This window comes from Pteropus alecto, unplaced genomic scaffold (assembly GCF_000325575.1).
Source record: "Pteropus alecto unplaced genomic scaffold, ASM32557v1 scaffold86, whole genome shotgun sequence".
NCBI classification, from domain to species: domain Eukaryota; kingdom Metazoa; phylum Chordata; class Mammalia; order Chiroptera; family Pteropodidae; genus Pteropus; species Pteropus alecto.
Window position 1 is genome coordinate 26022076 of NW_006442109.1, and position 16764 is coordinate 26038839.

Here is a 16764-nt window from a genome sequence, read left to right on the forward strand (position 1 = left end):
TCTTTGACAAAAAAGCCAAAAATATACAGTGGAGAAAGGAAAGTCTCTTCAATAAATGATGCTGGGAAAACTGGAAAGCCACCTGAAAAAGAATGAAACTAGACTGTTGTCTATCGCCACACACCAAAATTAATTCAAAATGGATTAAAGACCAGAACATAAGACCTGAAACAATAAAATGCACAGAAGAAAACATAGAAACTAAACGCAGGGACCTTGAACTTAAAGAGGATTTTATGAATTTAATCTCAAAGGCAAGGGGAGTAAAAGCGAAAATAAATAAATGGGACTACATCAAAAAAAACACTTCTGCTCAGCAAAAGAAACCGTCGACAAGGTAAAGAGACAACCATCTGAATGGGAAAATATATTTGTGAGCAACGCTTCCAATAAGGGCCTAATATCCAAAATATACAAAGAATTCATATGACTCAATAACAACAAAAAAACAAATGGTCCAATCAAAAAATGGGCAGAGGACCCGAAGAGACACTTCTCCCTACAGGACATATAAATGACCAACAAATATATGAAAAGATGCTCAACATCGCTACCTATTAGAGAAATGCAAATCAAAACTACAATGAGATATCATCTCACACCTGTTAGAATAGCTATAATCAACAGGACAAGTAATAACAAATGCTGGAGAAGATGTGGAGAAAAAGGAACCCTCATACACTGCTGGTGGGGCTGCGAATTTGTACAGCCTCTATGGAAAACAGTATGGATGTTCCTCAAAAAACTAAGAATTGAGCTACCATATGATCGAGCAATCCCTCTACTGGGTATTTACCCCAGTCTTAAAAATTCATATCCATAAAGATATTTGCACACCAATGTTCATAGCAGCATTATTCACAACGGCCAGGACATGGAAGCAACCGAAGTATCCTACATTAGATAATTGGATAAAGAAGCTATGGTACATATATACAATGGAATATTACTCAGACCTAAGAAGAGATGAAATACTGCCATTTGCAACAACCTGGATGGACCTCGAGATAATCATGCTAAGTGAAATAAGCCTGACAGAAAAAGTTGAAAATCACATGATATCACTATATGATATCATGTTGAAAATCACATGATATCACTATATGTGGGATATAAATCTAAAAGCAACAAATGAACAGGACAGAGACTCAGAGACATGAACAATGGACTAGTGGTTACCAGAGAGTAGGGGTTGGGGGAGGAAGGAAGAGGTAGACTACGTAAAGGGGGTCAAATATAAGAGGGTTGGGGGAGGGTAAAGGGGATCAAACATATGGTAGCTGAAGGGAACTGGACTTTGGGTGGTAATCATACAACAGAATACATACATGTCAAATTATAATGTACACCTGAAAATTACAATTGTATTACCTACTGTTACCTCAATACACTTAATAAAAACATCACTCCAAATCCAAAATTATCTTTAAAATAAGTGATCTTTACACCTATCTTTATATGTGCTTATGTAGATAGAATGACAAATTTAGAAAGAATAAGACCATGTTACATATGCCATTACTACTAGTACTAAATTTAGCTATATTTCAAAATAATAAAAGAAAATCAGGCTGAAAGAATGATTGGACTTTGAGTATTTCTTTGAAAGAGAAATCTCCTAAAAAGTATAAAACAAAGTAGCTGTAGTCATTATGCTTTTTTATTTTTTAACTCTCAAATTTAGATGATTCCTATTCACTGAGAAATTATTCTTATTTCTCCTCCAATCTCCTCTTTCTCCATCTCTATATTTTGTTATTTTTATTTTGTCCAGGTTGATAACATTCACATCCAGTTTTGCAACCATAATTTGTATGGTTAATATGACTTCTGCATTCAAAGGACACAATGCTCATCATCAATTCTTTTGTCAAGTTTCTCCATTCCTGAATTCTTCATTTTGATTTACTCGTAATTGGATAAGATTTCCTGTCAAAGTTTTTTTTTCCAGATGAATTCACAGGTCTTGAATTTTTTGTTTTTTTCATATGTTGGGAATACATATCTGCTGCCTTTACATTAGAACAATAACTTGGACTGGGTAAGTATTCTGGGACAATCCCTCCACCTCCTTCCCTCAGAACTTTGTGGAAATTACATGAAATGTTGCTGTAAAAAAACCAAGGTAAGCCCAGCTTTTTCCTTTGCATGTTTTTTTCTACCTCAAGAATTATTTATCCTTAAAGTTCCAAATTTTCCTAGAACCCGATATACACATTCAACCTGCCATTTCAATTCTGTCTTTTCAAAAAAATTCTCTCTGAATGTATTTTCTGTCTCATTTGTTGGGTCATCTTTAATGGTCTTTCCTTTACTATTGGCTTATCTCTTAGAGCTTTTTTCACCTGTGTTTGATATTACTTCAGATCTTTCCTTTAATGTCTGTAATTTAATTTTCGTCAATGTCTACTCTGTTCCTTGCTTTTATCTAATTTATTAATTTCACTGATCTTCAATTTGTTTTCTTAGTTCTTTAATCTCCTTATTTTCATCTCATCCTGTTGCTCTATCATCTTCTCCGAGTCTTATTTTACCAAATTAATATTATTAACCTGCTCCACAGCAGCACGGTCCAAAAGAACTTTCTGCAATGACAAAAATGTTGTAATATGCACTGTCCTGTATAGTATCCACTAGCCATGTGTGGCTATTAAGAATCTGAAATGTGCCTCGTGCAAATGAAGAACTGAATTTTCTTTGAATTAATTTAAATGAAAATAGTCTCATACAACTAGTAGCTACTGTACTAAACAGTGCAGTTATACAGTCCGGAGCAACTGAAGAGAATTTCCTTCATTTCCTTATGTTTTTCTTCTAGGTCCGTCTTTTCATACTAGGTTCTGTTGTTTTTGCAAGTGTTTGTCTAGTCACCACATCATTCTTCATGTCATCATATTTGAATTGCTCTGTCTATGCTAGTTGCTCTGATATAACATATGGACTCTTTCTCCTAATATCTGATACCAGTTCGTTTTCCCTCATAAAAGGACAGGCGTTTCTGTAGCCCGGAAGAAAGACGGGGCAGGAAGAGAGAGGCAGACAGTTGGTTCCAGCTGAAACAGTATTTGCTAAAATTCCTAGTCTCTGAGATTTTGTTATTTTATACCAGGATTCACACCACCTATCCGGCAGGGTTGGGGCCGAGGGTGGCAGGGGGTGAAGGGAGGTGTTGGCTTATACCACTCCACAGACCAAAAAAATTTCCTTTGCAGAGAATTAATCCTACTATTCACTTCTCTCACTCGCTCACTGTTTTCTCCATTTCCTCCCAAGCAGCCATTTTCCTATTCCTCACTCCAAAAAGGAAAAATCTAAATATCCACTCAATGTGCTTCTCTCTAGTTTTGAAAATACAGGTGAAAATTTTCAGGATTTGGTCAGTTCACCAGTATGGAATTTGGGGGATGGGCATGTTAGAAGATAAACCATGCTGTGCCGCACCCCCACCACCAGTTTGGCTGCAGAATTTGTTTCTGTCCCTGGTGGCTAGTTTTTGAAGAGCACTGCATTAAGTTATATTTCTTCCTTATTGCTGTGATTTTTTTCTGACTTATCTTTTGCTCATTCTATGGGAAAATTCCAATCCCCCATTTTAAATATACCAGGTTAAAAATGCTTTAACTACTTTAAACCTAAATGAGTATAGGACCAGTTTGTTTTGAGCTTAGAAATGACTATCTGTGTGCACTGGAATTGAATAGGAAAACTGGAAGTATAAGTACCAGGGAAGGCATTATGGTAATCCCAAAAAAGAAGATGGGGCCCTGCCCCAACATGGTGGCAGTAAAGATGGAAAAAAAGTGGCAAAACCATTAAAAAACTTTACTAGACATAAAGAATGAAGGGAAGACCTAAAACTCCTCAATAGCTTCTAGTTGCTTTTAAGATAAAAACCAAAATTCTTAACAACCTTATAAAGATACACATCTGGCCTTTGCCCAACGCTATAGCTTCCTCCTGTTCCACTCATCCCCTCTGTTCATTCCTTTGCTGTCTATGCTCCAGCCACACAGATATTCTTTCAGGTCCTTGAGTATGCGCCCTCCTACCTAAGGTCCTTTGACATGCTGTTCCCTTTGCGTAAAACACTCTTTTCCTTTTTTTTACTTGATTTACTCTTACCTAGATTTCAAATCTTAACTCAATTCTCACTTCCTAGGGAAGTTTTCTCTGATCCTCCAAATTAGGCCAGTTCCCCTCTTATGTGTTTTCATAACACTTCTTTTCCATCATGACACTAATCTCAGTATATAATCCACTTGTGAAACATGTAATTTACATAGTTGGTAATTATTTCATTAATGTCAATTTTGCTAATAAATTCTAAACTTACTAAATTCTAAACTATGAGAAAAGGGACAGTCTTTGCTCTCACATGTCTAATGGCTGGGGAGTTATTAGAATAGTACTTAGCACAAAACACTCAGTAAGTGTGGAATAAATGGGTAGATGGATAACTGAATAAATGATAACTCAACTTTTAATCCTAGGTGAGACTATAAATCTGACAGAAAGTTAAGACGAAAAACTGGGAAAGAATTGTCTTTTCAACAAATAGTGCTGGGACATCTGGATATTCGCATACAAAAAGATGACCTTGGACCCTTATCTCATACCATTTACAAAAAATAACTCAAGATGGATCAGCAAACTAAATGTGAAAGCTAAAATTATAAAAGTTTTAGAAAAAAAAACAGGAGAAAAATCGTTCAGGCTTTGGGCTAGACAACAATTTCTTAGATACAACATCAAAAACATAATCCATAAAAATAAATTTGATAAACTGGACCTCATCAAAATTCACAACTTTTGCACTACGAAAGACAGCATTAAGAAAATGACAAGACAAGTCAAAGACTAGGAGAAATATTTGCAAATCACATATCTGATAAAGTACTTGTATCTAGAATATAAGGAACACTAACTCAGTAAGAAGACAAACAACCTAATAAATAATTGACAAAAGAACTGAATAGCCATTTCACCAAAGATATCCAAATGACATGAAAAGATGCTCAACATCATTAGTCATTAGAAAATGCAACAAAACCACAATGAGATGCACTTCACACCTATTACAAAGGCTATAATCAAAAAGCCAACAATAATAGTATTGATGAGCATGTGGAGAAATAGGAACCCTCATGCATTGCTAATGGGAATATAAAATGATGCAACTACTTTGGAAAGCAGTTTGGCAGTTCCTCAAAATGTTAAACAATTACCTATTATATGACGCAGCAATTCTAAGCCCAGATGTCTATCCAAGAGAAATGAAAACACACAGCAGCACAGAAATATGGATACACAGTAGCATTATTCAGAATAGCCAAAAAGTGGAAACAACCCAAATGTCTAGCAAGTGATAAATGGATAAATAAAATGTCGTAGAGTCAAACAATGGAATACTATTCAGCCAAAAAAAAAAAAAATGCAGTACAGATACATGCTACAGTGCAGATGAACCTTAAAAACATGCTAACAGAAAGAAGCCAACATAAAAGACCACATATTGTATGATTCTAGTCACATGAAATGTCCAAAAAGAGTAAATTTGTAGACATTTGCCTAGGGATGAGGACAGAAACAGGAATTAAGTATAAGTAGCCATGAGGAATCTTACAGGGATGATGAAAATGTTCTAAAACCGGTTTATGATGATAGTTACACAACCTAGTAAACTTATTAAAAATCACTGAATTGTACATTTTATAATATGTAAATTATACTTCAATAAAGTTAATTTTTCTTTTTCACTAGGAAGTTGGGGTATGAACACAAGACAGCCAAGATATTGGTTTTAGAGTTGCTCAATCCGTTAATGAGATAGCCAAGCATCCTGGAAAATTAGTAGGGTGACAGAGATATGGACTACAGAGACCTAATAATACAGATTTTTGGAGTCACCAGAAAAGACATGTCAAAGGGACTTTTTTACATGTCTTGAACTCTGTAGAGATAAACCCCTGTGAAAAGATCTTCAGCTGACTATGCTAACTCTTTTTCCTTTTCAAAGTTCTTCAACAGTCTTTATCCACTGCTTCCATTTCTTCCACTAGTCCATACTTTTTTAATCTCCTAAAGTCTGTGTTCCTTCCCTACTTCAACATTAAAGCTATTCTCTCAACTCGCTAATAGTGCCCTGTTTTCAAAACCAATGGCCTTTTCTGTTCCCATTCTTTTAAACTTCTCTGCAAAAAGCCCTGTCAAACTCCCATCCTTGAAACTCATCTCTTAGCTTCTATAACATTATACTATTTCTAGTCATCTTCTACTTCTCTGCTTTGGTTTTCTTCACCAAATCCTTTCACCTCCTACCTACCCCCAACTCACATCTTATCAAAATAAGGGAGAACCTTTGCTACCAAAATAAGAAAAAAATTAGTTTTTATTTCTTCTTCTCACTTACAAAATCTGTTTATTAACCCCAACCAGCTTCAAGTCACCATAATTTCTTCATCTTCATTAATTGTCCTTATAGTACTTAACAGAACTTTGTTCTACTTCCCCAATCAGAAAATAAATTCAGAGAACATTAATTTAGCTTTTCTCGACTTTGTAACCACTGAAAGCAATCAATGCAGAATTGTATGTACAATGAATGAAATTCAATATTTGTTTCTGACTCATCAAAAAATGACTGGGCTCTTATCATGGTGATCACTTCTTTAGGTATGTAAATGTTGAATAATTGTGGTGTACACCTGAAACTAATACAATATTGTATGTTAGTTGTTCTTTAATAAAATCTTTAAATTTAAAAATTTTTTAATTGCTTTTAAAAAAAGTTTAAAAAAATGACTGAATCATCCTAAGGAGATCCCAGGGAAGATATTTTGATCCATCTTATAAACTGTATTTTAAACATAATTATAAAAATAAGAACTTTGTGTGATCTTTTCATCATACATTTAAAGTTGTGATAAAGTCTCCTGGCAGTTAATTTATGCCCAGATGACTAACGATATTCAAGCTAAAAATGTTAAAGTTCTATAAAGCAAATTTAAATTCCTCCAGATTTCTAAAATTTGGAATCACAAAGCACAAAACTAAAAATAAGTAATGTCTATAAACACATAGCTCTAGGCTATTTTCTTACAGACTACTGGCTTCAGTCAAACTTAAATATCTTCAAAAAATTAATAACTTACCAAATCCCAAAGTCCAACTTGCCCAGATTTGGCCCCAGCTGCCACCAAAGTTTTAATTTCTGATGGGTGGAGAGCCATGGAGAGTATTGGACCTTTAGTAACTTTATAAACAGTATCTTCACTAATGACCATGCCACTCAAATTGGCTTTATAGCTGAGAAAATAAAAAAGTTAAATGTTAGTAGTAAAACCAAACTCAATAGATAAGTAAAAGATGACTCAAAAAAGAAAAATCACAATTAGTATATAAATGTAGGAAAATATACAACCTCTTAGCAACCCAAGAAATAAAATTAAACAATGTGGTACTATTTTTCGCCTATAAAAGCTAGCAGGCTGCATTTAAACATATACATTCATATATGTTGCTAGTGGCAGAATAAGTCCACATAAGATTTTCAGAAGGAAAAAAAGATTTTGGAAAACAATTCGGCAATGTGTACTAAAGCTATAAAAATGTCCATGATGTCTGACTCATTAATCTCACTTCTGGAATCTATTCTAAGAAAATAATCTGCCATCATACATATATACTTCAACAAATACACGCACACATGGAAACACACAAAACTAAATAGAAAACCACTCCAAATACCAAGGGAGTGAGAGGAGGTTAAGTAAATTCTACCTACTCAGTGGAATACATTTATTCAATGGAGTGCCTATACAATTATTCAATAAATTTAATGACTCTAGTAGCATGCAACCACAATGTTAATGAAAAAGCATAATGCAAAATTATACATACATTAGACCATGAGTAAAAATGTGTGGGGAGTCATTCATTTATTAAAAATTGAATGAATATATACATGTGCCAGGCACTGTTCTGGTTATTGAGACAAAACCCCTGCATTCATGAAGCTTATATCATAGTGGTATTGTATAAGGCAATACTTTAAAGGAAATAAACAAAAACAACAGTTGTTAAGGTGGAAATATCATGGTTAATTTTTTCACCTCATTTTCAAAATTTCCTGTAATGGTATAAAGTTTTTATAACTTAAAAGATCTCAAAAATGTAAAACAAAGGCAAGGAATTTTAACTTACCTTTTAATGCTAGGTAACTCCTTCTTTGTGTTCTTACTAGTAGTCTATAACAACGGGAGAGATCAAAGTAATGTTACTATATCTACTGAAATCTCATTAACATGATTCTAAAAGCTTAATAAACCCTCCCAAGTGATACCTTGCTCACTTCTGCCCAAGTATGTAGAAATCCTTTAAATAGTTCACTGTTGTCATCTCGATTTTCAGGAGTCATTTCTAAAGGTCCAGGAGGTAATAAAGGCTGTTATGAAAAAAAAAAAGAGAGAAAAATGTTGTTTGTCACCCTACTCTAGAATGTAAGCTTGAGGTTTTTCACTATTTTACTTTCAATACCAACAACAGGAGTGACACATTATCATTCAAAAAATAGCTGTTCAATGAATGAATGCCACGAATCCTGTAATATAATAGAATGTATTACCTCATTTAACCCTCTCAATAATCCAGTGAATGAGATATCACATTTTAAAGACACTGGAATGAAACTTAGAGAAATTAACTTGTCTAAAGTTACATTGTCAATAATGAGTTGCTGAGAATTGATTTAGATAGTTCAATTTCATTATTCAACATTATTATTCTATGCTAGTGTTTTTTAAATCACAGGTTGTAACCCATGGGTCGTGAAATTATTTTAATATATCACAACCAGGGTTTGGGGGGCTGAGTGAAAAAGGTAAAGGGATTAAGAAGTACAAACTGGTTTCAAAATAGGCACAAGGATGTAAAGTATAGCATAGAGAATATAGTCGATAATATTGTAATAACTATAGTGCCAGGTGGTACTAGAGTAATAACGGGATTACTTTATAAATTATATAAATGTCTAACCACTATGCTGTACACCTGAAACTAATCTACAATATTGCTTGTCAAAATTTTTTTTAATTTTTAAAAACTACTGTATTATATATTTGAAAGTTGCTAAGAAAGTATATCTCTTAAAAGTCTTCACAAGAAAAAAATTTTGTGACCCAAAAAAAGTCACAACCAGTGTTTTGGTGAATGAGAAGAAGAGAATAGAAAATACAAAAGAACATTACATGTAGTAAAGGTTAATTATCATTTCACAAAAGTTTTGTTTCAGTTGTCTGTGTATGTGTAATGAGTTCAATCTAAACATATTTCTAATTATGAGTGAAAGCTTCAAAAAACTTTGAAAGCTATTCTTCCCATAGCACCTAAATTTGCAATTAGCTCCCAAATCGCCAGCTTAATTAGCGCTATCTTACCATTCTTAGATATAAAGTATTAAAAACAGTAGAAGTTCTTGAATAAAAAAATGTAATCATAATCTTAGACAATAAATTTGGTAAATAATACTCTTTCCACTCACTAATAGTATAAAACTAAACTATAGCAAGGAACCCCCATCACTATTAACACATATTGTTTATTAATAATGTTAACTCCATTTATTACTTACTAAGCTGTTAATACCATGTAAGGATCTTTAGAGAAACTATTTCATTTAACCCTTACAACACCTTGTTGAGGTTTCTATTATTGTTGCCATTTAAAAAAGGGGAAACCATGACTCAGAAAGGTTGTTATTTACCCACGATCCTGCAACCGGTAAGCCTGCAGAAATAGAGTCCAACCCAGTTTTAATGGCTTAGAAATCTTACACATTAAACCATACAATAGTCAAATATTAAATTAATAAAGTACAAATTAAACATAATGACCTTTTAGTTGATTTTCAAACACTTCAAAAAAATTTCAGTATTTTATTGAGGTAATATATTGTCTTTGCACTCTTTCTTACATTTTCATCTGCTACTAATGCTGGCTGGGTTGGAGTTGCTGGTAATGAAATTCCTGAAGGATCTACATTTAGTAATCGCATTGACCTTCTACATCCAATTCCGTTTTCTCTCTTCTTAGGCTTCTTTCTAAAGGTGTGGGGAAAAAACTCCTGTTATACTCATAAAAATTATATGTATTTACTAATATTAAGGAGATAACTTCTAGGAACATATCTCACAAATATAGTTACACATTGCAAAGATGCATATACATGGCTACACTAATTTTAATTAAAAGTCTGGAAATATCATAAATGTTCATCATGGGAAGGTGAGGGGTGTTAAATAAATTATGACGTACATATCTAACACGATAATTTGCAGCCATAAAAAAGAATGAAATAGATTGTGTGCTGATATGACATGAACTCATAAAAAGCAAAAACAAGATCAGTATATATTAAATATGGTTATATTTGTTTTTTCTGACAAAAAGATTACATATATACATACATTTGTGCATGCTGAGATTACCTATGGAATAATATACATGAAACTATGAAAAGTGGTTTTCTCTACAGAAAAGGCCTGGAGAACTAAAGTCTAGGATGCGAAAGAGACAAATGTTTCATTGTATTCCCTTCCGTATAGTTTATTTTTTTAAATTTTACATATATCTCCTATTTTTTCATGAACTTTTTCATTTTAAAAAAGTAATTCAGAACTTCTAGCTTCTGGTTCTATATGTAGGGAACTTGAAAGTCACCCTTGATCTTCATCAGGTAAAAAGCTGAACAGACTGAAAAATCAACTTTTCTCGGATCCTTAAGAGAGGCAAGGACACAGTGTAAACCACTGACCCTAATGTTGGAGAGATATATAGGCAAATACAGGAGTTGTGGCTTATTGGAGCAGAGACTCAGAAACAGAAACCACTGTGGAAACTAATGCCACAGTAGGAAAACCTGAACAGTAACGGACCAATTGCCGGAGGCTTATGTGGACGAGTCTGAGAGTTAAAAAGTCCATGACGGTCCACACAAAAACCTAGACATGGATATTTATAGCAGCCTTGTTACAACTACCAAAACTGGGAAACAACCAAGATGTTCAACACTAGGAGAATGGGTAAACTGTGGTACATCCAGACAACGAGATATTACTCAGTACTAAAAAGAAATGAACTATCAAGCCATGAAAAGACAGGGAGGAATCATAAATGAGTATTACTAAGAGAAAGGAGCCAATATGAAAAGGCTACATATTGTATAATCCCAAAAACATAATATTCTGGAAAAGGCAAAACTATGGAGGCAATAAAAAGATCAAATTGCCAGCGGTGAGAGTGGTGAGGGGATGAATAGGCAGAGCACAGAGAATTTTGGGTGGAGTAAAAACACTCTGTATATTATAATGGTGAATGTATGTCATTATACATTTGTACAAAATCATGCAATGTACAAGAGTAAACCCTAAGGTAAACTAGAAACTTTGGGTGATTATGATGTATCAGTGTAGCTTCATCCTTGGTACAAATGTACCACTCTGGTGGGGGATACTGATAAAGGGGGAGGCAGTGCATGCGTTGGGGCAGGGGGTACATGGGAAATCTCTGTACCTTCCTCTCAATTTTGTTGTGAAACTAAAGCTCCTAAAAAAAACTGTCTTTAAAGAAAAACCTCAAGGGGGACTCACCCCCACAATTTTATAACATTTACATCCCGGAGCTCAGCCAGGACTCACAGTAAATATCAGAGAAAATGTCCCTCATGTTTCCCACCGGGGTGAGAAGGAACCATTTTGAAATACACTAGAGCAGACAGCTCTTAACAAGGCCTGCCTTCAGGAGAAACTAGTTAACCAAAGCCTAATCTGCCAGGGTATTATAACAGTTTAACTGACCTGGGTGAAGGGTAATACCCAACTCCAGTCAACTCTTGTCAACCTCTCCCACCTAAGGGAGGAAAAAAACTATAACACTTGTGAAATTCACAGTCCAGTCCAGAGGCATAAGATCTCAGAGACTGAGACCTAATCACAGGACTACAGAATGCTTTCCCTGCACCCGCATCTCACCACATTACTACAGGTCTATTCACAACATTTCCTTTTTCCCAGTAGTACATCATCTCCAGCTATCTAGAAAAAATTACAAGGCGTACTGAAAGGCTAAAAACATGATTTGAAGAGACAGAGCAAGTGTCAGAACCAGACATGGTGGGGACTTTGGAATTCTCGGACCAGGATAATTTAAAACAACTTTAATTAACATGCCAAAGGCTCTAATGGGTGAATTGAACAACAGAATGCAAGGATGGATGGGCGAGGGGAAGAGGGGAGCCAAAAAGAAATGCTAGAAATCAAAAATACTGTCACAGAAATGAAGAATGCCTTTGGTGGGCTTTATTAATACACTGGACATGGCTGAGGAAAGAATCTCTAAGCTTGAGGATATCTCAGTAGGAACCTCCAAAACTGAAAAGCAAGGATAAAAAAACAACAAAAAAAATTAGAATATCCAAGGTCTGTGGGATAACTACAAAAGGTGTAACATATGCCTAATGGGAAATACAGAAGTAGACAGAAAGGAACAGAAGAAATATTTATTTATTTACTTACTTACTTATTTATTTACCACATATTTGACCCCCCCTTACCCCATCTACCTCCCCCCTCTAAAATATTTGAAACAATAACTGAGTTTCCTCAAATTAATGTCAGACATCAAACCAAAGATCCAGGAAGCTCAGAGAACATCAAGCAAGATAAAAGAAAAAATATAATAATAATAAACCTAAACAATTCATTTCCAAACTACAGAAAATCAAAGATTAAAAAAAAATCATCAAAGAAGCCAGAAGGAAAAAAAGTACATTACCTATAAAGGACCAAAGACAAGAATTACATCCATCTTCTCAGAAACCATGCATATAAGAGAGTAGAGTGAAATATTTAAAGTGTTGAGAAAAAAAAACCCACCAACCTAGAATGCTGTATGCTGTGAACATATTAAGTCTTAAGAAGAAAGTACTTCATTAAATAATGTTAGGGAATGAAAAGCCTCTGAAATTACTTCCAAAAATACTCAAAGATCTCATCTACAGTCTACACTAGTTTGGAAGAATTCGTAATTATTATTCATTGAAAATATACTATGTGCTAGAAACTGTCCTAAGCATTCAATACCTCATTTAATTTTCAAAAAAAAGCCTCAGCATATGGGATAATTTAGGTTCTCAAATTATTAAAACAACTATGATTAATATTTATTAAAACATCCATAATTAATATTGAGAACCTTCCTAGAGAATCCCACTCTTAGAGAAACTCTCATATATAAGCACCAAGAGACTTAAGAATGTTCAGAGCAGCACTCTTATAATAAAAATCTGGAAAGAACTCAACTGTCCATCAACAGTAGAATATACCATAGTATATTCATACGGCAGCAAAAATTAATTAAATAAAGCTACACACATACACAAGTGAATTTCAAAACATAAAGATATAAAGATGAGCAAAATAAGAAAATCCCAGAAGAATATAAAAATGGCATTATATGTGAATATCAAAAAAACTGACAAAACTAAATGTATTGTTTAAGGATATATTCTTAGACAGTAAAACTATAAATAAAAGGAGTGACTATCACAAAATACGGCATAATAGTTGTATCTGGAGGGAGGGGTATATATGGCCCTTCAAAGACACTGTGATTTCTATTAACTCGAATGGCAGATACATGGATGGGTGCTTGTATTACTATTACATTTACAAATATACAAATATTTTATACATGCTTTTTATATTTAATAATTTTTAAAAATTTAAACCCCTCTGGATTGGCATAATACCAACTTTACAGAAAAGGGAAAAAAAATTGTGAATTGTCCAAAGTTAATATCACAGTTATAACTTGCTGAATCAAAACTTGAAATCAAATTTGCCAAATTTGAAGAGCTATGCTCTTTCTTCTATGTTATATAACTTCCAGTCTACCAACTTGCTACTAATACCTACAAAGTCACATGCCGCATAAGGACATTTTAGTCAATGACAAACTGCATGCACTACAGTGGTCCCATAAGATTATAATGGAGCTGAAAAATTCCTATCACCTAGCCTAACGACTCTGTAGCAGTAGGAACATTATAGCGCAAGGCATTACTGTTTTGTGCCTCTCTCAATTTATTGATTGCCATCAGCTAGAAATGCCTGGCCCAGTGAGCTCCCCATCGACATCTCCCCTTTCTAAACCAATGTGACAACTGGACCGACCCTTGTGGCTCTTATTCCAGTTGCAAGATGCCCTTCAACAATAATCATTAGGAAACTTTAAAGAAAAAAAGTTTTTTTTTATTATAGGCCCTGGCAGTACAAGGCATTGCCAGGGGACACACAAGATAGAGAAAGAGGTAGAGCTTGGGCCTGGGGTGCTGCTTTTATTAGGGTGGAAGATGGGGTCCTAGGGTTTCCTGGACTCACTCTTATTGGTGAATTTAAAACATAAGAGTAGGAATTTAAAGTGCTGGAAGAGAGGGAAAAAATGTAGCCCAAATAGTAAAGAAAGTTAATTAAGATCTCTTTAAAAAAAAAAAAAAAAAAAAAATCAGAGGGATATATCCTAGCATATTTACTAATACCAAGTGGCTGGCAATGTGTGTATTCTAGAGAGCCTTCCTTTATGTTTCTTTGAAATGAATGCCTCTTTGGAGTGGATGCCTAGGCAATCAAAGCTTAAGTCAGACACTTGAACTACAAAAAGAAAAGCCAACTGTCAGGGCTTACACTACAATTACGTGTTTCTGGTGGTGCTGCTGTTAACTAACCTACCGCACTGCCAGTGGTATAAAGGTACAGCGCAATTAGAGTATTAGGTTACACCATCTAGGTGCACTATATGATGTTTACACAACAAGGAAATTGCCTAACCGCACTTGGGAACAAATCGTCAATCTCTGCTAATAAAAATATGCACATGTAACGCTATTAATCAACTGGCAACAGAATCAGTGCTATTGTTTTTCAGGGTTAATGATGTTCCTCTTACAACATTTCACACTCCCAAATATTCGGCCATGATTAAGTTTAGCTTTTCTCGAGCTAATTGACCTGTATTGGAATCAAACCAAGTAAGTGATGCTATATTTCATTAACACTAGCACAAAACATGATCTAATGATGCCAAGATTTTTACTTTCTTCATTTATACATAAGCACTGTTAAAATGCTGTACATAGAACTTAAACTAAGGAATCCTGGAATTCAAATCCTAAAGCTTCCATTTATGAGCTATTTTGACCTTGAGCAGATTACTTTACCTCTTTGAGCTTGTTTTCTATCTCATAAAATGAATATGCCACCTCCCACATTTGGTTCTTATCAGAATTAAATGAGGTAATACAGGAAAAAATTTTTAGGACATTGCACTATATTTCACAGATGTTCAATAAATGTTAATTCCCTTATTACCAGAATAAGAAAAAAATTGAGATGCAAAAAGATAGCCAGAAAAATAAAAAGTAGAAGAATCTTTAAGAATAATCATTTTCTAGGCAAAAATAATAATTTAGTGGAAATAAAGATTTCCCTCCATTAGCAGCAACAGTATTAAATATAAACAAAATTCAGCTCTCAAGATTTGATTTCCTCTATATTCTTTTGATGAAGATGAGAACTTTAGAGTTATTAAAAGGATTTCCCTCAGAAATCCAATGAGGATTAAGATTACAGAGTTTCTGATCTGTTACTTATTTTACTATACCAAACCATTTCTTCAAATTATAAAACAACTCCCCAATATACCACAGTGCAGACATTGTAAAACAAATCTTTTACCGTTTGGATTCAGGAGGTTGTCTCTTCTTTATCATTTTACGGAGCCTTGCAGCTGACTGCAAAATACAAAAAAAATAGACACATAAAAATAATATAATCTTTTAAAGTAATAAGTATCTGCTATCATATCCACCTAAACTTCTATACTGGAAATAAAAATCCTTAAAATATTATACTTGTTCTTGGTAGCAGACATGAGACAAATATATTATCAATAATAAAGGCAAGTATTTAATACTGTCTAAAGTGCTGGTATTTTGATACCTTGAACCAGGTTGCTATTGAGTTTACATGATTAAACATTAAACGTTTAGTCAAATATACTATTACAAATTAAAAAGTTTAATTTCTACTGAGGCAATCCTTTGGTATTTTCTAGAAAAGTTATAGGTTAGACTTATATAAATCAAATCATAATTTCTGTTAACTAAAATAAAAACTAGAGATACTTTGTCTAAATTTCTGATGAATTTTCATTAATGACATAAATATAATTTAGTTATACAAAATTATATTAACTCTCCTTTCCTCTCCTCAAGATACAAACACACACTGAATATTTGGGAATCTGGTATTCGAGAAATCAATTAATTATTTAATAAAGCCAAGGGTTTGATGTCTCTTGAGGGAAAACATCACACACCCTCTTAAACAGCTACTCTCTCAAAGAACTTTTACCCTCTGTGTAAAGACATCAATGTAAACTATACCTTTAGTTATAATGATTATAAAACATTAGCATACATCTGGTCATTTATCCTTAAAGGTTTCTATATAAAGCATATTCCCATCTACTCTTAAACTTTTTTTTTTTTTTTTTTTTTTAAGAAAAAGCTTGTCCTCTCGCTCTTCTATCACACATCCGTCAACCTTTATCCTTTAAAGAAACCACCTGGAACATACCGTTTCTTTGAATCCAAGACAGTCTTTCATAAGACATCACTATTTTATATACCCCCAAAATGGGGGAGAAGGA

The 16764-nt window shown here is 33.9% G+C and overlaps 1 protein-coding gene across 11 annotated transcripts in view; it reads right to left on the minus strand.

The window, feature by feature from the left end:
- WDR76 (WD repeat domain 76) overlaps nt 1-16764 on the minus strand; it is a 113594-nt gene that overhangs the window by 82493 nt on the left and 14337 nt on the right. For all 11 annotated transcript variants that reach the window (XR_003042667.1, XR_001517687.2, XR_001517686.2 and 8 more), the window contains 5 exons: nt 15789-15844; nt 9971-10097; nt 8342-8443; nt 8203-8246; nt 7152-7305 (listed from right to left, as the gene is read on the minus strand). Coding sequence is in view for 5 of the 11 variants with exons in the window: in XM_015596066.2 (XP_015451552.1) it covers nt 7152-7305; nt 8203-8246; nt 8342-8443; nt 9971-10097; nt 15789-15844 (483 nt within the window). In the remaining 6 variants the exon portion in view is untranslated. The remainder of the gene's footprint in view (nt 1-7151; nt 7306-8202; nt 8247-8341; nt 8444-9970; nt 10098-15788; nt 15845-16764) is intronic.